We start from the raw sequence: 21,697 nt of genomic DNA on the forward strand, positions 1-21,697 counted from the left end.
GAGATTCTTAGGTAGGGCAGGCGTGCCACGTGGCAGTACGCACAGCTAATCAGTGGTTATGCAAGGGGGTGCTGTGGGTATTTCATTTTAATTAAACATGAGTAGTTTCCGAATACAATTAAAAAATAGAGAAGTATAATTGGCTGGGCGTACCACGTGACAGGTACGTTTGCCCTATCTAAGTATTTCTCGGAGGTACGATATGGTTGCTGAGTTGTAATTTTTTGTATGGATAAACTTGTTTTCATCTTTCCATCTTTTCAATTTTTGTAATTTATTATTGGATTTATTATTTCATTTAATTCAAGGAGAAAAGTGGAAATACTAGGTCAGAATTCAAATATAGGGTGTAAAAAGAGTTTGGTAGGGTGGCAATAGCTGAATAGCCACACCCTTTTTCTTTTGTTTCCACAAACGAGTCACAGAAGCATTCATCTGGTAATGATACCACAAGAATGATCCATTTATCACAAGAATGATAAAATGGCTCGCATACCACAATGTATAATGGTTGATTGGTCATCATTAGAGAAATGGTTAATTATACATTTATAACATGTTTGAAAGTCTAATCATTCAAAACTGTGCAAATGGTGCTTATCATGCAATCCAAAGCTTGCTACCAATATGGATACTGAGGTCGGAAAAAAAGGAAGGGAGAAAAGTCACACTTTATTGTCAAAATAGGAGCCAATTGGTTTTTACACTGCTGTACACACTTCCATTCCTCAAAGTATCAATACAACCTAATTGCATTTGCAAGCCCCCTAATTGTTCTACTCAAATCAGATTTTGAACCCTCAAAAAAAAAAAACAAAAATCAATTTTGTGAATAAAAAATGAGAAGGAAAGGCAAAACTGCAAGCTCACAACAAACCTGTGACCAAAGAATAATACCAAGCAGCTAACTTACGGAAAAATGCAAACCTAGACATTCAAACCAGCTCAACAAGGCCAAAAAAAGGGGGAAAACTGACGAGAAAAAAATGTGTTTCTGTCCAATCATGAAAATAAGCTTCTTGGGAGCAGAAGCAGCTAAAAATGCACTGATGCTGTCCCTTTCACTCCTCAGAAATTGAGTGTACCGCCACTGCAGGAAGAATAAGTAAAGCACTGTAATTAGAATGCTTCCCCCGTTGCTAGTGTAAGATAATCAAATTGATATTTTCACAAGAGCTGTACAGTTTTGGTGGGCAAGCATTCCAATACATGCAACATAAACTGCAGGAAGCTGAAGAAAATGCGGAGCATGAGAAGATTCAAAACAGTTGAACGGCCATTTTAAGCTTGTTCTGTTTCCACTTGGGCAACTTATAAAAAGCATCCTTTGCCATCCCAAGATGCTCCCTGAACTCCTCTGATGACAAGTAAATCTGCTTGTGCCATATAAGGACGGAATTCAAGATACAAACTTAAAATGTTACAATCATTACAATAAATTTCAATTTATTACCTCTCGCTTCGTCACATCAATTTCTGCAACAGGTTCCGCTGACGTTGTTTTAAGGCGTTCATATGGGTAAATGGGAACACCTTCATCTTCTGCTTCACCCTCTTTCACATCTTCCTCTATCGTGAGGGATTCCATTTTGCTGCTCATAAAAGTGTCCTTGCTATTTGTCTCTGGTTTTGGTTTCGGAGCCCCTGCACTCACTTCATCCATTAAAAATGTGCTTCAAACTACGCATCCTTAAACAACTGAATGCAAGAATTTCTAAATTAACTTCAAGGAGCTTAACCCATTTACCTTTAGGTGATCTTGGTATATTATTTGTTATTTCAAAGCTAGCAGTGAGTGCTGCTATAGCTGATGACTTTGAAGCCAATTTTGATGAATCTGGGGTTACAGATTTTGGATACAGTTGGGATTTTCTGACCATTGGGGGTGGAGTTGAAAGGTTCCTCGCATTAGCACTCTCAAATGTAGCAGCCAGTGCATTGAAAGCTGGAGACCTGCCCCTCACACGCACTCGGTCAGGACTGAAAGACATGCTTCTGGAACGCTGTGATTTTTCTGGCACACTAGACCTCCCACCATAAGATACAGGTGTTCTTCGTTTGGGTTTCTAATCAGGCATTAAATATTTAATCAGAGATTAAATGCTAATCACCAATCTTGCAATAAGATGCAAGAATTGCAAGGGCAGAGTCGAACAAAATAGTTTCAGACTTGCATTCAATACAGAGAGAGTGGGTACAGAACAATTAAAGATACAAAAAATCAATACAGACATGGACTTACTTAAACTGCTCCTAAATCATATACTGGATCCAGAACAATACCACATCTCATCTAGTGTTTAGTTCACAGACAATTTCAGATAAAACTAGATGTTCGAGCCAAAATTTTGGACTCTAGAAAAGAGCATAAAACATAAACCCCTAGATAGATAGACAATATTCTCCCAAAAATATACAACAATGAGGTGTGTATGTGGAACGATCACAAGTCCTTGGAGCTCTAGGAAAACAAAATCTACTACAAACTTTAGGAATGTGCAAAGAACCAGAAACCCATAGATATTCACATCATTTTCCGTATAAAGATCTCACAAAGAAATTATGGATATATTATATGTTAAGAGTGTTTTGGGACAATTATGGGCACATAGACTTTTTGGGACACATGTAGGTATCTTCACAAAATTTTAAACTGGACTGTCATTGAGTTATCAAAATTTGAACCAATATCAGCAACATTATAAAATCAAGTAATTTCAGGTAAGAGTATGTACTTATGATCAGGATATTATGCAATCAAAATTGACAAAAAGAATGCTTACATCAACAGTTGGAGCACGCCCATGTTTCACTATAGTAAGTTTTCGTTGGAATGAATTTCCATGCATCTGAGCCAAAAATAAAAAAAGACCAATCAGAATTTCGGAAAGATCTCATGTTGCGTCAACAATATGATAGTCGCTCACCTTAGATTTTGCCGAGTCCCAAGTGAAGAAGCGTGTGAAGAAAGGTGGCTCACTTCCTTCCATGACAATATATATTGGAGCTTGACGAGATAAGTTTTCCATAAGAAAATCACGCTCAAGAAATTTCTGTCAGAACAAAAATTTGCCAAGAAACAGTGATATTAGGAAAAGTAAGAGATAGGACCAGTTCAGAACCAATATTACAAACTGAGGTCAGATTAAGTTTCTGTAGAAAGTTGAAAAATTGCTAAGAAAGAGATAATTATAAAAGAGTAAACAAATCTTGCAAGCAGATAAAGGAAAAATATATACATAACTAAAAAAATTTACTATTTCCAAGTGGTGCACATTAAAATGAAAGCCATATAATGTTTTGGTACTAAAATACTAGCCAATGAACCAAAGTACAGACATTGCTTATAGTTCAATACTCATACCTCCCCAATAGTTAAAGCATGCATTTTATCCTTGGAGTTGACTTCTTGGCCAACCCAAACAAAGATATCAGTGTGACAATCCAAGATGAACATATCTTCAGTCATCAAATCATCCTGGGTGAAATTGTATATCTCCACTACCTGCACCAATAACTTCCATTAAAACTGCATGCAAAAATACATCTGAAGTATGATCGCATAGGTTAATGCAAGAAAGCCTCAATATCCCATGTAACTTTTAAGCTGAATGGACATGCAGACATGGATACAGCAGTCAACTACCATATGTAGACATAGACAAAGATAACATACACGTCAAGTCTCAGAAAGAAAGATATTAGGACTAACCAACATGTATGTATATTTTTCAAAGATTGGAATACCTAACATATGAAGTTTGCCAACTTTGAAGGAATGCTAGTATGAAGCATCAAGTTGAAAAGGAAAAAGGAAGATGATGGCTTTTATAAGTAAATGACACTAAATAATCTGAAGAATCCAAATTAGTGTCCAAAATAGGTGCACATACTTTCATGTTCTCAGGTGTTAGAAAAACTGCTTTTTGTAGAAGAATCATAAATCATAATGTTTATGGGGCATGACACAAGATAATCCAACACAAGAAACAATAGTAGAAAAAGACTTCACATAATGCCTGCCTGCATTATTATTTTTTAAAGTACAAAACTGAAAAATAATTTCTTTTTTCAAAGCCTGACATTCATATCAAGGATTAGAAATGATAGAACAAATAATGTACCTTTAAATTCTCTGAAGATCGACGTGCAATGTTGTCATATCAAAACAACAGAAAGAAGAAAAGTTAAAACACCTCATGGTGTAAACTAGATTGAATAAATAAAATTAGAAGATATGAAAACTTCACCACCCAGAAAATTTCATACCATTTGAGAAGATGCAAGAAAATAGGCGAGGATCACTTTCTGCATCTCTTACAATTTTTTGGCTGGGATACTCGGCCTTTCCTCCTAGCAAATCCCAAAACTGTTCAGATTCGGTATTTTCCTTTTGTGGTTTCGACTGAAGATTTGGCTGTAGACAATTGGCAATGACAAATTATGCAGATTAATAAGGAGATTGCATTGTGAAAAGTTAATAAGGACATCTTCATACAGAGAAAATGAACAAAAGAACTGAAAGTACCCTCCACTACGACATATGTACATTTGTGGAAATGCAGGAGCGCACAATGATGCATAATGAAAATCTTACTAGCCTTTTTCCCATTACAGATATGTACAAGCAAATAACTACCATAAAAGGCGGCAATCTATAGCTTGTTTTATTAACTAAGAGAAAACATTGAACTTGTCACACCTTTATTAGATCCAGCTGCCTCTCAACAAGTTCCTGATCATCTGTGGTTGCAAGGCTTCCAGACCATGTAAAGACAGTTGAGCCACTGTGTAATATATGACAGTACGAGGAATTCAAAGATGATGCAACCTAGTGGAAGGGGATAAAGGAATTAGATCAGAATAAATAGGGATGAATAACTTTATATACAGGACAGGTATTTGCAGTTATGCACACACTCAGACACACACGCACTGTAGTCTACAGGTATCATATGCCAACTAGACCAGGAAAATAAAAAATAGAAGACTTACTGCTTCAACTTGAATTGCTTGCATATTATCAGGTCCAGATCCCTGGACACGAAATAAAGCAACACCATCTTCTTGATATGTCTCATCTGGAACTTCCTTCTCCGCAACATACTTTTTATACCCATCACTTAGACCACCCTGAGAGATTTCACATAGATCCGCTCTAGAGGTTAATTAAAAAGAGGAAAATGTGTATAAATGTTGAATATGAAAATTAATTTCTTTAATGATCTTTCAATATTATCCTAGACAGTATGATATAACTCACAAACCTTCAGAACAATTAAGCTTTGGAAGATTGAATAGAACTGAATTGGTTCATTTCCTTCATAGATACGTGCCTAAAAATTAGTACAAAAAATACCATCAGTAAGTGAGAAAAGAAATAAGGACGATTATTACTACACAAAAGCAACAGCATTAACAGTTCAAGAACTACCTGGGCTGGCAGAAACTTCAATGACTCAACCATCTTGCTTGCAAGTGAAATAGCTGATGCTCTTTCTTCCTATTTTCAGTTGTAATTCATATTTAGTAACCCGTCAACCAGACATGCAATCTAGAGTGCATTTGCATAAATAAACATACATCTTTCTAACTCTTGTACACACAAATGCATCTTGAAAAAAAGAGAAGGTGAACTTTCTAAAAAGTTGTTATTTTGTTGAGTTGATGTCCTATAAAGCTATAAGCAAGCTGTGCATCATAATGATTTAAATAATTTACAATTACATTATAAGCCCATGACCGTAGACAATCACATTGCCAGCATGCTAAGATTTGAAGTACTCTGATTCAGCATGAAAAACTATGATCTTTGTTTCAGAAATTCTTAATTTCCACCATTTGCAAGAAGGTAAACAAGGAGATGAATAAATATAATTACTAAACAAACAGTTCCGGGGTTAATATCCTTTCACTCAGGACAGAGCTTAACAGCAATAAAGGATTCCTGTAGATATACTTTTGTAGTTAAATTATAGTTTTTGTTGGATCTGTGAGTTGAATATAGTATACCAAAGAAAGCTATGCACTTACACAGCTTTAAAAACTTGGATTTTACTTTTTTGGTCAGCCTCTTTTGAGTTGTATGAGGGACTCCGCTATACATACTGTATTTATGCATATCTACGATTATTTTTTTAAAACTTATTAAAACTGTTTCCTACTTCAAATGTCCATAATGCTAAAGGTACTAATTGAGAGAAAGAAAAACACAATAATATGATCATGATGCCAAAAAGATAACATTCTTGGCAAATTATTACCTCAATACTCTGCTTTCCAAACCATGTTCCTATAAGGTGTTCTTCTTTATCTTCTCCTGGATATGAGTACTGGAAGATATAGCAATCTCCACTATAAATTTTTGACTGATCAGAAGCAGGAAGAAGAATCTTTTCCTGGCCATTCACTCGCCAAACCTGCCAAAAGAAAGACCAACCTTTCATTAGCAAATATAACCAGCGAGTTGTCTTGAGGTTATATTCATAATTCTAGCACAAAAATGTGTATTAGTTCGAGTGAAATCTTTCCAGAAAGAGTTTAAATTGAATAACAAGTACTTACTATGCTAAGTAAGAAAGGTTACAAAGGGGATTATATAATTAAAAAGTCAACTATTGGTCAATTCAGGCTCCTAAGTAAACAAGTCAATCATCAGATTATCATAGAAATAGATATACAGTACCAGCAGATTTCCTGTGCAATCGATGTATGGTTGAGGTTCTTCTTTTACAGGATCAGCTTTCAACAGACCCTTCACATTAACCCCTTGACGCTTTAGAAGTGCTATAAAAACAACCAAAACAGAAATAAGATTTTGCTTTTGTTTTTGATGTTTCATAGCAAATTAGCAATATATCATTGAAAAAAAAAATCAGAAGTAAAACAATCCACTGACTGACCTGCAACCTTGCCCCTACCATCCTCTGACACAGCTACTTCAACTGTTTGAGGCCATGAATCGAATTTGGACTTGAACATTACCGTCTCGAATCCCTCAATAACACGAATCATATGGGATTTAGACCGATCAGGACCACGTAGCAACTCCTATATAATGAGATCAAGGTAATATGAGGTCTCTTGAGAATTCAAATCATTATGCAATACAAATATTGGATAAAATAAAATAAAAAATAACAAAGTAGAAAACGGCAAGGATTTGTACTTCTGCAGCTCCACTTGCACTCCTCCTTTCATCAAGCGATGTGTTTCTCCCCATCCAAACAAACAACTCCAGCCCACAATCTAGAAGATAGCACTTATTTGTTTCTAGTAATTCCCTTGTCAAAGAATCAGCCTCAACTGGTTCTGCCTTCTCTTTCTCAACGCTTAAAAGGCAAATATCATTCTGTTAGTACTACAATATAATTGGATTTTAAAATTCAACTGGTTCTTCCAACTTCACTAAATTAACTGAAGTACTCATTACATTATCTCAATTCCTTTGGGCAAACCAAAAAAAAAAAAAGAACAGATTCCTTGTAATGGATCAAAAAGTTGGAACAAAATAACAGAGGCATACAAACATATGTACATTTGTAAATACTCTGAAGTGACATACTGATCTTTTTAAAAAGAATGATAAGGGACTTCAAATGAAAAAGGAAATTACTTATCAGGGCAGGGATGAGGTTATTTTGAGAATATACCTAATTAAAAAGGATAAGTTGAGATGGAAAATTACCGAAGTAGCTTAGTACTATGAGAATCAAAAATTTTGTCCTCATCATTCGCTGTTTTCTTCGGAAGTGGAGCAAAACCACCAAATAAAGCCCAGAATTCTCCAGTATCAGCATCAGCCATCAACTTTCCATCCTCTAAATGAAAGCCAAGTAGACTGACTCAGAGAGAGAAAAATGAAAGTCGATGATCATCATCTAACTTCCCACCAACTCATTTGACTTACCAATGGAAGCTATGTCACATTTCCCGTCGTGATACATGTCTTTAATGTACTGGACAACTTCTAAAGCCTTTGCCCTTTCTTGAATGGATGAGTTGGAACCATTAAACTGAAAAATTTTAGACTTGGTATCCAGAACAAAAATGTCGTCGTGGTTGAGTGAAGATCGAGCAAAAGAAACCTGTAATGGAAACAAAACAAACTTACTTCAAAGGAAAAGAAAACTAAATGGTGTATGCCTGCTTTATGGCATATGCATACTTGCACACATATTATGCACATAATTGTATCTACATGTGTTATATACAAAAATACACACACATACATATACAATATCTGAATATGTACGTAATATTATACACACAGATGTGTATAATATATGAACATTTGCATAATCATTCATATATTATACAGATCAATGAGATTTATCCATCCTGAGCAGAGAATTTATTGACATAAGCTTGCCTCTTTGACATGGACGACATGTTTTCCTTTGCAAACAAACAACCGCGTTGTATGTTCTTCAGCCTCAGCATGTTTAAACCCAGAAGCAATTCCACCTTCTTGAGGTATGATACACGGTTTGAAATAAGATAGAAATTTAGCAGTTTCATGACCCTGTACTTCACGATACTGAACAGCACGTCCTCCAAGAGCTGCATCTAATTCAACTGTCTTAATGGCTGCAGTGCCTGCTTCATCCTGTTTCAAATGATTACTAAATCAGAAAGATATGCGAGGAATTTCTTTTTGATAGCAATATCCCAGAAACTAAAAATCAGAGGATAACTTGAACAAGGAAAACAGTACAGTTTACCTGAGAAGTATCTTTACCAAGCCAATAATGGATATCATGTCGCAAGGCACCACTTTTTGAGGCTGTTGTCTGGGTAGAAAAGGTAAGCGATTCAAATTAATGAAATTTCAAAATACCAACTGCTTAAATACAAGCAAAATATATGAGAAATATTATTCAAAAGAACAAAGAAAAACATTGACATTGACTTATATTCCATACATAACCTTGCTGTTGTGTGATGCGTATCACAACAAAAGCAAGCCAAGCAGCAGAAATGAGTTAGATCAGATATATTTGCTTACTTTCAAGATCACATAAGAGTCCCCCATAAAAAACTTTCCATGAGAGGATTGTGGGACAATAACAGGACGAAAGTTTTCAATGCGCCATATTTCGAGTCCGCTATTCATTGTCAAGGTGAAACATAACACAAACATTCCTAAGAAGAAGATTAAAACTAAAGTCCATATAAATCCAAATGAAAAAGAACAGAAATGGAAGCAAAATGGACATCAGCAGCAGCACTATGGTAATAGTTGCTGTATTTATGTTCAGTTACCCTAATAAACTGCAAAATGCATTGATCAGAAAGAAATCCAAACTACAATGGTAAGAACTGCAACGGTTCTGAACATTTCATAAGATAAAGGATACGCCTTTTGTCCAGCTCCGTGGAAAGCTGGATCCAAATCTCTCATGGAAACAGCCATTTTGTTTCTGCAGCTTTATCTATTGAGTTATCCACAATTTTGGCTAGATGTTTGGAGTCAAATGAGCCTGAAACAATGTGCAAACTACAATGTGAGTGTTATAACCATAACATAGAGTCAATTAGAACCTCACAGAAGAGCAAAAAAGTCCCATTTTATGTTTCTTGCATGAAATATACGATATGAAGCTTACTTCACCATAACAATCGAACCTCATAAACCCTATGCAACTCACTAATAGAGCTACCTCTTAAGCTTTAGACCTTTTGCTCAACATGCATTACATAATGTCGAGAAAATTCAGTATTTTTATTTCAAAAGTTGAAACAAAGGCCACTGATTCACAGGACAATGCATTTACCACAGATACACTTGGCCATTGATGAAGCACTAAACAGGACAATGGCAGTAGGAAAGATAATTAAAACACAAAACCATGCCCGGAACTCAGGAAACCATTTCAGAAATGGCAAACACAGATGAGTAGTGGCAAGCAGAGAGAGTCAAAGATGTAATTCCCAGCTAACAATTTAACACATGTGGAGCGCACATGGAGTATCACACAAGCACATCAGTCCTAATAATCAAATGGTTCACGAGTTAACAACAATTAAAGTTTAAATAACCTCAGAAACCCAAAATTCTAATAACCATGGCACATAAATCACGAGTTCCAAGTTTCGAAATTCGGGACCACACAATTATAAATTCAAGCACTAAAATTCATGGAAGAAAAAAAAATCATAGTCAAACAAAAGCAAACATCAAATGCTCAGCTGAAATCAAGCAACAAAACACGGCCACGTCTCTTAGATCAGTGAACACACCAATCCGATCAAACCCACATCATCAAGAACAGAGCAAAACACACAAAGACCAAAACTTTACAGCTACCGATCACTAACAAGCCTGTAAAAAATGGGTTCATCGCATTGAATTCAGCAAAATGAAACCTCAAACTCACAAACCCAATGACTGAAAAATTAACAAAAAAAAAAAATTGGAAGAAACCCAGTAAGGAAAGTTTGAATCTTTAGCAAACCTGGTAGTCGATGGCGCAGAAAATCGCAATCAGAGTCCAAAATGAGCAGAACCCAGATCCAATCTAACGCAGAGGAATTACAGAGATGAATAATTCAATGCATTTTTTCTCAGGAAAAAAAAAATATAGATAAAGTGAATGTGGGGATAAAGCTGAAAAGAAAACAGAGTAAAAGTGGGGGCTATTGAGAAAGAAGAATAGGAGAAGAAGAAGAAGAAATGGGGTTAGAGAGAGAGAGAGAGAGGGAGGGAGGGAAGGTTGGAGGGAATGATGAGTTGCCAGGCGTGCTTATCACTAACGGCAACAAAAGAGAACACACTCTCTCCCCACAAGCACAGATGAACTGTAAATTCCTCTTATTCAATTACATAATTATTCAACATTATTATATTTAATTATTGTGCTTTTGCCTTTCTTTTTTTTTTCCTTTCTTTTTTTTTTGTTGGTTTGTTTTCTCCAAGTTAAACTTGTTTGGAGGGAAAGGTGACACTTTGGGTGAAAATCAGCTGGAGTAAAAAGGAGAAAGGTGAAAGCTTTACTGCAAAAGTCAGGCACTTGATCATTGGTTAATGGTTGGTGGCATTTATATCTGATGGGAATTAAAATCTACCAATTGGGATTGAATGTTTGTTTGATGGCAGATGTAAATGTAAGAACAGCAGAATACATGGTAATTAATAAGAAAGAATTGACTGAGATAAAAGGAAATGAAAAGCAAGTACCTTTGAATATGAAGAACTCAGGCTATAATAATAAAACAGGTAGGATTTGCTGCTTCTTCTTCTTCTATTACCATGTGCTGTGTGTTTTTTGTTTGTATGGTGTGTGACAAAAGTATCTTAGTTTTGATCAATCCTTTTCTGGGTTTGATTGAGATGTTTGTTTTTCTTTTTGTTTATTTTGTTATGGAAAAAATCAAAAATTATGGGAAAAAATGAAAATTGTTTTTATGAAAAAGATAAAAAAGGGGAGAAAGAATGTTAAGGGTGGTCCGAGAAAGACTTGATGGTTATTGGTGATGGAGAGAGCTGACTTCCGCTTTGTGAGGATTGGATTGGAAAAAAATGGAGAGAGAGAAAGAGAAAAGGTCGGTCACCGGCCATCATTCATGCTTTGCCCGTAATGCCTATAAGGTGGGGCTTCATGTTAGGGACAGCCTCTTATTTTCTGCTCTCCTTATTCATCACCCTATGAGGTCTTTCTTTTTCATATCTTCTTTTATCTCATTTATCTATTAGATCGTAGATACAAAAAAATTAAATCCATACATGTAACCAAAAAAAAAATACATCCATACAAGATTTATTGTTAGACAGTAAATTTATTGCATGAGTGAAGTCTAATAAGATGAAGTATGGCGATCTTGATTATGACTTGTTTTGATGAAAGCTTTTTTCTTTTTCAGCATTTGATTTTGGGCATGTTTGGAATTGATTCCGCTAGAAGTGTTTTTGAATTGGTAAAACAGTTAAGTATAAATATATAAAAAGGGAAGACTCACCCATTTAGCCTAGAATTTATCTTTCTATCCTGCACACAATTAACAAATTACAGAATGTCATTGTCCCTTTCTCTCTCCATCACGCTCAAACTGCTGTGAGCTTCTATCCGGCATCGGAGCTCAAGCTCTGGCTTCCCAGCTCTAGTCGCCATTACCGACCTCCTCTGCTCCAGTCACCACACCAGTTTGAACTCTGGCTTATCTCACTCCCACTCTCACCAGCCTCACCGTCGGCGACCTCAACGACGTGATCTCTCTCTCTCTCTCTCTCTGTGCACCCTGCAAAGTCGCCGAAATCCAAAACGAAGGCCTCGGCGAGCACTGCCTCCGCGACCTCAACGACGTGATCTCTCTCTCTCTCTCTTCTCCCTCTCTCTCCACCCTGCAAAGTCGCCGAGATCCAAAACGAAAGGAGAAGCTCGAGGTTGTGGCGGAGGAGAAGATGAGGGTGGCGGTCTAGCTCTTAACGTGGGTGGAGCATTTTTTGGGTGCCCAAATCATTTTTTTTTTTTAGGTAAAATATGGGCAGAAGGCCTAAAATGAAAGAAAAAAAATGTTTTTATTAGGGGGCAATAGATGTTTTGAATTGATGTAATCTCCTCGTTTTTTTTCCTTAATCAAAGTTTTATTTGTCTAAATTTTGGGAGATTAGTTCTCATTCCGAAGACTGAAATTCTATTGGGGGGCAATAGACGTTTTGAATTGATGTAATCTCCTCGTTTTTTTTTCTTTAATCAAAGTTTATTTGTCTAAATTTAGGGAGATTAGTTTTCATTTCGACGACCGAAAGTTCTATTGGGGATAATAGATGTCTATTGGGGGGCAATAGATGTTTATTGGCCCTCTATTGAAAGGCAATACATGTCTATTTGGGGGCAATAAACCTTTCCAGCAACCTATGGGACCTCCAGTGAGGTTTTCAAAGAAGTCCGGATTCCGGCGGCCAGTGATGGGAATCCGGCAAAACTTGGCTGGAATCCATCGACCGGTTACTGGATTCCGGCAGTCGGTGACCGGACTCCCGCGAAGTCTCTTATGGCCTCTCTCTCTCTCTCTCTCTCTCTCTCTCTCTCTCTCTCTCTCTCTCTCTCTCTCTCTCTCTCTCTCTCTCTCTCTCTCTCTCTCTCTCTCTCTCTCTCTCTCTCTCTCTCTCTCTCTCTCTCTCTCTCTCTCTATGTAACAAAGGGGTGAGGATAAAATCATCTTTAAAAAAAAACTTAATGGGGTATTAGGGAAGACCATCTTAGAGTGTTTTGGGTAAGGGGGAATTAAAAAAACATAATGGGGTAAGTGTGAAAAAAAATCCCTAGAAATGGGGTAAATGGACAAAAACCCATATAAAAAATTATAAAAATTGTAAAAATTAAAATGTGTCTTGGGTGAGTTTTAGAAGTACTAAACAAGTGCTTCCTCGTGCAAAAGTGTTTTTTCTAAATTTGATAAATATGTTTAAGCCTTTCAGAAGAAATCTCAAATAAAAAAGTTTAAAATGCTCTTCCTGAATGAATTGAAGCACTCAATTCAATAGCTTTCAAAGAAAATATGATGTGCTTTTTAAAATAAGTAAGTATGAGGATCTGAACTCCATATTGGCTTCAAATCCCAATTTGCAGATTACTCACACTAGAAGAGATGCCAACAAGGTTGCACACCTAATGGCTGCGCATGCTAGTTCTCTAGTACATGAATGTTTTTATTTTTCTCCTCCTTCCTTCTTATTAGCTGCTATTGCAGCTGAACGTTATCATATGTAATTTTCCAAATTCTCAATAAAGGCTGACCTCTTTTACCTAAAAAAAAAAAAAAAAAAAAGTAAGTACAAATTGGACGCAACTTTTTGCTTCTACAAAAAATACTTTACATTTTTTTTTGTGTTGCTAATAAAATCACTTTTGATAAAAGTACTAACTGCTATTGAATGGGGGCAACACACACACACACACATTTTAGTAAAACTTGTGTTTATATATTCATTCACGAAATTTTAATTCAAGTATTTGTATACACTTCCCAAATACTCTATGTCATACACTTCTATTTATTTTGTTTTAATTAGTTAATGACCGTAATATCCCTCATTTATTAAAGTTTATTTTCAAATAACCTATGATGGAAGGGTATAATGTTTGCTTTCACACCTACTTTAGTTGACAAAATAAGTTCTCTTCAATATGGTATAGAAGATTGGACATAACAATATTATTCTGTTTGTAAACTATTTTGTAATATCTGAAAGAAATTTAGTTTATGGAAAGTTTTGCCATGCATTATTGTATCAACATACTAAAATGTGAAAGACAATCTGAACCGTGCATTTGTACAAGGGGTTCTAATGGTTGTAAAGAAACTTAGGAATGTAATACACGACGAGACTAGCTACCTGTTGTGTAGGTAGAGTACCGTCAAGACTATAACAGACTCACGTCACGGTCATATTTCAAATCTTCTCCTCTTTCATTAGAACCGCCACAATCCTTATTCCACTTCTTTCAAATCCGAACTAAGCATATTAGGTCACAATCCTTATTCCACCTCTTCAATTTCTTACTATCCGCTTCCATATCTTTGCAATCTTTTCGGTAAGGTCAGCTTTTTACTCTCATCTTCATATCATTGCAATCTCACTGTCCTATATTTCTTCCACTTTCATACTCTCAATCATCTCCTTCTCTCAATCTCAAAAAGATGAATGGTGATGGTTTCAAGTGAGTCATCCGAAGAAGTGCATGAAAGGCAAGTCAATGAACCACCAAGTTTTGTAGAGTAAAGTTCGGACTGCAAAAATATAAATTCATCAGATAAAGAAGGAGAAGGCACAATTGCGATGGCGGTATAGCTTATGGTCATGTCGATGATGATATAAACTACAAAGATCTGATCACCGACCATTTTATGGATATAAAATTCAAATCTATTGATGAAGCAGAGATATTTTATTCAAATTACTTGCTTGCACTGGGCTTTGCCTATAGACTGGATAGTTTTGAGACTTGACCAAGGTGATCGCTTCATAAGGAGGCAGTTTTTATGCTCAAAGGAATAGGTGAGAGCAAAGAAGTGGTTTCGAATGAAGGATAAAATCCATAGTCCAAAAAGAATCACTCTGGAGCATTGCAAGGCCAGATTCCGAATGAACTATTAAAAAAAGTATGAGCTTAAGTTGTAAAAGCATTCGTAAAAGAACACACACTCACTCACATCTACAAAGGAGTCCCCATTTCTGCGATCACATTGAGAAGTGAAGGAAGCAGATGTCGCTTGTGTCAAGTTCATACGTCAAGTGTGAATCAGGATATGTCATGCTTACATATACATGGTAGATTAGGTAGGTGGATATGTAAATGTAGGACTCACAGTGAAAGATCTCTACAATAAGCTGGACAAGAAACGACGAAGCATTGTGTTTGAGAGTGATTATGAATGCTAGAAAAGCATAGGACCCAAAGTTCTTCTCTAGGTTCAATGTGGATGAGGAAAATAGGTTAGCAAACTTATTGTGAATGGGTACACATTCTCTCATTGTTTATATGCGCTTTGGCAATGTCCTGATAATTTACTCTACTTACAAAACAAACGTCTATGGGAAGCCCCTGGTGTTGTTCATTTGATGCAACAATCACAGAGGAAGTACTGTATTTGCAACTGGGTTTATGGATTTGGGGATGGTTTGCTCTTCCATTCGATTTGGATGTTTGAAATTTGCTAATTAAAAATATATGGGTGTCTTCAAATTGATTTGGGCGTTTAAAATTTATTATTGAGTTTATAACCATTAATTAAATCTTTGTTTGTACAGTGAAATAAGATGATAATGGTTTGTTTTAAATGAATTTAACACCTTTTTTTTTCTTTTTTTTGCTGTTGTTGGTCCTATGTAGTGAAAGTTTGGAATTAGGCTCATTAGGCAAGCATTGGAAATAGGTGATTGGCTTAGCTGTGACTTAAGCAAATTGAGGTAAGCACTAATAATCATCATAGAGTTAGTTTTTCTATAATTTTTGTGAATTTTTTTTTTCTGGAAGCATGTGAATTATTGAAATTTTTTGTTATGGTTTACCATGTTCCATTGTATTATAAAATTGAATGTTTTTCATGGAGTTAAGCTCATGAGCTATTGAAATTTTCTGTTATATTTATGTTTGTCATGGAGTAGCCACATTAGGCTGTTAAATTAACCAAGTGTATGTTGATTTATTAATGTTGCTTATATGTTTTTGTGTATATCTATTAATCTATATATGGTGAACTAGTTAGATAAGGCTATGTACATATATAGTTCAAGCTTTCTGATCCTGGGTGATAATATAGTTCCTAATTGTTTTATGTGTGTGTGTGTGTGTGTATATAAGATGGGTAAATCATGGATGCTCGCCAATAGAAGATCATTGAAGTTTGAGATAGGACTTCAAGATTTCTTAAGTTCGCTTTGGTAAATGCAAGTGACAAATCAAAAATATGTTGTCCTTATTTGAAGTGTTGTAACAACGATGAATTTTCTAGTAGAGTGATCAAGGATCATATATACTTTAGTGGTATTGATGTTAGATATAAGCAATGAAAATGGCATGGAGAACCTTCTGCCATGAATGCCGATAGATTAAGTGAATCAAAAACAGTAGATATGGTTGCTGATTTAGGAATAGAGGATGAGGATGAGGATGAGGAGATTTCAAGTGACTCGAATGATTTTTTGAGGTTTGTGGATGATGGAGATACGCCTTTGTATCCTAGTTGTACAAAGACTATAAAGTTGAACGGTATGATACAAACGTTCCACATGCTAAGCATGATTGGCATGGTGTTGCCTAATGGGAATGGGGTACGTGAGGCTAAAAAAACACTTGCTACATCGGGGATAGAGTGTGAAAGGATTCATGTTTGTCCAAATGATTGCATCTTATATAGAAGGCAGTATGCAAAAGTAATAAGTTGTCCAAACTGTGGTGAATCATGGTGGAAACTGGGAAGGAATAAAATTGAGAAGGAAGGTGTGCCTAGAAAGACGGCAAGACAAGAATGGTTACTTTAAAGCGTGCACCTGAGGTGAAGAAGACAACAGAGAAAATTGTAAGTCTTTTTGGTATGTACTTATTTTCCTGATTTGGGGGGGGTGTGTGTGTATTTGTCTTACATTTTGAATTATTAAATAAGTGAGTTTATATACATATATTTGTATCAACAAAAGTTAAAGAAAAAGAAGTTTGACAGAGAGATTACCACATAAGGTTCAAATGATGCTCACCTTGGCATTGGGGGACCCCGAGCATCCTGACAGGTTACGAGGTGTTGGTGGTTTCGCCAAACCAGCTTCGTACTTTAACCTGCCAAAACGCAGAATGAAAAGTATTAAAGAGATTGGGAGGAAGAGTGTGAAGATGATACTGGAGGAGGAGGAGAAGAAAAGTAAGCTTGTTAAGAAAAGAGTTGCATGGGAACATGAGATAAATAGTCGGTCGAAGTGGTTCACAGAGGTTAGAATAAACATGAGACTCACTTGAACACCATAGCCAGTCATATGCTAGTTATATGCATGCAGTATCAACCATGCATATTGGGCCTAAAGGCTAGGTAGCAAGGTTATTATAGCCTGAACACACACAATACGGTGAATAGTTTTTGAATTTGTCATTTAATGGGAAACCCACCAAAATTTCACTTGATGTCTAGTGATTTTTCAAGAAAGGTAAGGTCAAACCCTAGATTTTAAGAGCTTGAGACAAATTGAAAACGGGTCTCTCCATATTATAGTAAAAATAATAATAATAATAATAATAATAATAACTTCAGAGGGAATAAGATGACATCCCCCAAGAAGTTGCTAAGATATTCCATAGTGTGGACCACACACAAGGGCATTTATACCCCAGACTCTGGCATACGTCACCAGCATTATTGGTGACACTATGTACAAAAGACTCTCACGTGTTCATCCAAGATAGCTGCTCAATCGACGCCTTGCCATCCCAACAAAGCTTTGCTTTCTTGACATCTTGAACTTGTGTTTTGTAGCCTCTATTGAGGGAGATTTTCGAGCTAAGTTTTGTCAGGTTGGTGGTGCTAGTATTATCAAAAGGAATTTCTCGATCCATCTTATGTTTCTCGATTCATCTCTATCTTACACCATGCCACCACCCTTGACACCATCACACGTACCTATTGCTTCCTTTATCCCAAAGACCACTTCATTGCCCTTGTTGTCACCGCAATAAGGTCTGCATCTCTTTTTCTTTGGCTACAAACACCACAGATACCTAGCATTCACCAAAGCTTTTGAGATCCATGTAAGCCCTAGGGTTTTAGGACTAAACTCGAGACAACCTCAATAGCAAGGGCGTGACAAAGCTATAATGGAGACTCCTATTATTATTTAGGACGCTTTCTCAGCGCTTATTGTAATATGAAGTTTATGCACCATGTCACTAAATGTATTGTACAGTTTCATTAATTAATCTTGAAGGTAGCAACACTGACCCTTATTTAAAGAGAAAAAAACAATCAACTTTTGAAATTAGCGCAAGTGGTGATGTGGTCAAAAAATGGGTCATGATTAAGCAAGGTTGGGATTCGGTTCTCCCCCAATATAAACTATTTAACATTTCAAAAAAAAAAAAACTATTTAAAGGCTCTCATCTAAAGCGAGATCGTATAGAATTAAATTAATTCCACGAAATATACTTGTAGTCTTGACCTAGCGCTCTGCTAGGGTTTCGGAATCCTCTTCCCAAGGGCGGCGGTTTCTCGTATGCTCGTTGTTGCTCGTCAATGGCGGTTATGGCAGACTTGGGTCTGCTTATTCTCTTCTTCATTGCGCTGGGTGGCGCTGAGACGGTGTTGATTTCATGGGGTGGGGGCGCTGTTGTTTCCGCGTCCAAACTAGTTGGTGAAGTGAAAGATGCGGCCTCTTTTGCAGGGATGGCATCTAGGTGGCGGATGAGCGGTGATCTGATCTTGGGTTGGGATGTCGGTGACCTTGCTGTGGTGGATGACGATGATCTGCTGGTTTGCTTGACCTCGGGGTCTGCTATCTCTAATGGAGATCTGAGGCTGCCGGAGATGAGTCCGACTCTGTTTCCCTCGGGCTCGGACTCTCTGTTGGTGGGGCGGATGACTTCTTTCTACTCATCAGAAGTAGCTGCTTTTGCTGGTGGTAACCCGGTGGCCGGGATGTTGGCTGCGAGCTCTAACATCGGTGTATGCGCAGATTGTGACGAAGCTCGATGGCAGGAAAGGGATGAGATCGGGTCTTTGGCGTTTTGCTCGTCGTCTGAACTGGTTCGCCTGGAATCGGGCCCCACCAATGAAGGTGGCAGAACGGGCGCCGTCCTCCGGCGGGTGGTGGTCGGTAGTGGGGGCAGGGCTGTCTTCTCACTTCGAGTTTGCCCTAGGTGGATTGACTGGGCTTGGCATTGGAATTGGGCTGAGAGAGTTTTGCTTTGGGCTTGGACAGCTGTACTGTTTCCCATTTTCATTTTCAGTTTGGGCCTTCATCTTTTTGTTCTGAAAGATGATTGGCCTGATTATTTCTTGCTTTGAGTGGGAAAGATCGCAAAGAAAAGAGAGACCCTGTTGAGCCTCGTTTTTCGGGGTGTTATTTTTAATTCCTCAGGGCTCTTTTTTTCTTTGTTTGGGCTTAATACTAGAAGGTGGGTGTGCTAGGAGATTACTAGTTTTGTTTGCTCTGTTTAGGGGTGGCTTTGTAGTAGTTTCTACGGAACAGTTCTTTCTGTCGCCCCCATAGGGGGGGATCGTTTTTGTACTGCTTGCTGAGCTGCATAATGGATGACCTTTACCCGCAAAAAAAAAAAAATTAATTCCACGAAAAAAGAGTTGAGCATAAATGAGTTCAAATTTTTAGTCCATCGTTCTAAAGACTCTAAGCTTGATTACCATAAAACAAATTTTTTAAAAATGATGGTAAAATTTCAACATTGGTTTAGACGGGTTACATGCAGGTGGAAGAAATTTTATAGGAAGCTTGGTCATGATTTAGGTAATACTATTCATAGATTTGCTCACCTAAGAGACAGTTTTAAGGAGTTGTGAGGGGTACAAATGCATCTCAACCACATGTATTAAATATAAAAGCAGAAATTATAACAACTTTAAACGCACAGTTTTTTTTCAGCCGTCAGATTCACTTGTCCCTCGCAGTCCCTTAAAAACTGTTTATTAGGTGAGCAGACTTTATACTATTCTTTTTTTTTTTTTTTTGAAAGGGACTTTATACTATTCATATATAAGGAAACAACTGGTATTTTGTTAATTTTTCTTGGACGAAAATAAAAAACAAATCATCTTAATAATAACTTTCCAAAATCGTGATCAATCCTTATCCTATAAAGCCCAATCAAAACCACATTAGCTTGAGTACTTTTTGAATATTAGAAAGAGGTAGCGATCGCCGATCGAGATTCGAGAAGCTGTCAAATAGACTAAGGTACATGTTTTTTGTTTTTGATTTGTTTTAGTGTGAATGATGTATGCCTATTCTGGATTGAATATACTTGCGTTCTAATTTGGTTGTCGCTGTATTTTGATTTTCAATTGTAGTAGATTAGGGTTTGTTAGTAGAGAAACAATTTTTTCACAGTACAAATCTTTACCCAGCAGTAATTTGTGACCTATCTTACTCTAATTTCCTTGATTTTCTGTAATATATTTGACAATTTGAACAGATACGACTTTTAGAAGTATGGATCCTCAAAGAAACATACAACAGCTATCGTCTAGTAAGAGTGATCGTAAAAAGGTCCGGGATCGAAAGAAGAATTTAATCAAGAAAGCCGAGGAGCTTTCGAAACTTTGTGGTGTTGATGTATGCTTGATCCTCTACCAACGTCAAAGCACTATAGTAGAGACTTGGCCCCAAGATCCTGCGGAAGTCAAACGCATTATCGATGGGTACAAGGCAAACCCGGGAATCAGAGATGCAAGCATTCCTTCATCGGAGACAAAGGGTTTGGAAGAAACCAAGGCTGGAAAGTCCCATGGTGGTCGTGAGACTGTTGTTAATTCCGACGAGGAGAGGGAGATGTTGTACCCGACATGGGATGATCGATTAGGTTACTGTTCTGAGGACGAATTGATTAGACTGGTGGCTTCCTTGGATTCAAAGCTAGAAGCTTCAACAAATTGATTCACTATCGATGAAAAGCAGTAGCGGTTTCGTCACCCCAAAAAACAAAAACAGCAAAACTGGTGCACTTGATCATCATCACATGGTGAATTCGAACTTTAACTTGTTCCAAGATCATCCAGAAACTACAGTAGTATTCCAACCATGCAATTCAGGAGGTCGATCCTTATGTTCAATATCCGATGAAGCCGATTGGATTTCAGGTTGAGACTCAGTGGTCAAAGAAATTTAGGGCATGGGTTTAACCCTTGGGATACTACTTCATGCATGTTTAATATGTTCTCCATCATTTACCTTCTACTTACAATTTATACTGTGATATATTTTGTTCAGAGTAATTAGGGTTTGTTTCCCCAACACTATCATTTCAAAACTGTTTTTCTTTTTCTTGAGATTTATTGATCGTTTTATGACATATGATAATAATTGATTCAAGTACTTTCGCCTGAGATTAGAGAATCCGTGTCCAAGTAGAAATAGCTAGGTAACTAGAAATTCGTGTTCAAGCAGGAACAAGCTAGCCAGCAGAAAAGTTTTAAGAGATTTTTTCCTAGCACAGACCAAATGGTACTCCTGCTTCAGTATAGCTTTTTCCCCCTCTCT

The 21,697-nt window shown here is 36.9% G+C and overlaps 1 protein-coding gene across 6 annotated transcripts; it reads right to left on the reverse strand.

The window, feature by feature from the left end:
• Positions 1–656: 656 nt before the first annotated feature.
• LOC133708927 (villin-4) lies at positions 657–11,325 on the reverse strand. 6 transcript variants are annotated; one of them, XR_009846117.1, is made up of 24 exons: positions 10,458–10,790; positions 9,360–9,482; positions 9,008–9,107; positions 8,724–8,792; positions 8,372–8,608; positions 7,910–8,087; positions 7,688–7,820; positions 7,169–7,331; positions 6,903–7,050; positions 6,686–6,786; positions 6,264–6,419; positions 5,435–5,503; positions 5,268–5,336; positions 4,996–5,133; positions 4,703–4,831; positions 4,270–4,417; positions 4,125–4,135; positions 3,365–3,505; positions 2,928–3,053; positions 2,784–2,849; positions 1,748–2,066; positions 1,454–1,653; positions 1,183–1,373; positions 657–1,090 (listed from the first exon to the last, which is right to left on the reverse strand). XR_009846117.1 is itself a non-coding variant. In XM_062134512.1 (24 exons), the coding sequence occupies exons 3-24, from the start codon at positions 9,413–9,415 to the stop codon at positions 1,260–1,262; spliced, it is 2,871 nt and encodes a 956-aa protein (XP_061990496.1). In that variant the 5' UTR covers positions 9,416–9,482; positions 10,458–10,520; positions 11,180–11,325; the 3' UTR covers positions 657–1,259. The 6 variants fall into 6 exon arrangements, 5 of the variants coding, with proteins under 5 accessions (XP_061990496.1, XP_061990498.1, XP_061990495.1 ...); XM_062134512.1 differs by adding an exon at positions 11,180–11,325 and having other exon boundaries at positions 657–1,373; positions 10,458–10,520; XM_062134514.1 differs by adding an exon at positions 11,180–11,325 and having other exon boundaries at positions 657–1,373; positions 9,360–9,499; positions 10,458–10,520.
• Positions 11,326–21,697: the final 10,372 nt, after the last annotated feature.

The sequence above is a fragment of the Rosa rugosa genome, chromosome 5, assembly GCF_958449725.1.
Source record: "Rosa rugosa chromosome 5, drRosRugo1.1, whole genome shotgun sequence".
Taxonomy (NCBI): Eukaryota; Viridiplantae; Streptophyta; class Magnoliopsida; order Rosales; family Rosaceae; genus Rosa; species Rosa rugosa.

Excerpts from the sequence above, each read along its gene's own strand:
- LOC133708927 (XM_062134512.1), bottom strand. The coding sequence starts at position 9,415 with ATGGCTGTTTCCATGAGAGATTTGGATCCAGCTTTCCACGGAGCTGGA. Across the intron at positions 8,609-8,723 it reads TTGGTAAAGATACTTCTCAG|GATGAAGCAGGCACTGCAGC; the intron begins GTAAACTGTACT and ends CATTTGAAACAG. Across the intron at positions 3,054-3,364 it reads ATGCTTTAACTATTGGGGAG|AAATTTCTTGAGCGTGATTT; the intron begins GTATGAGTATTG and ends TTGTTCTGACAG.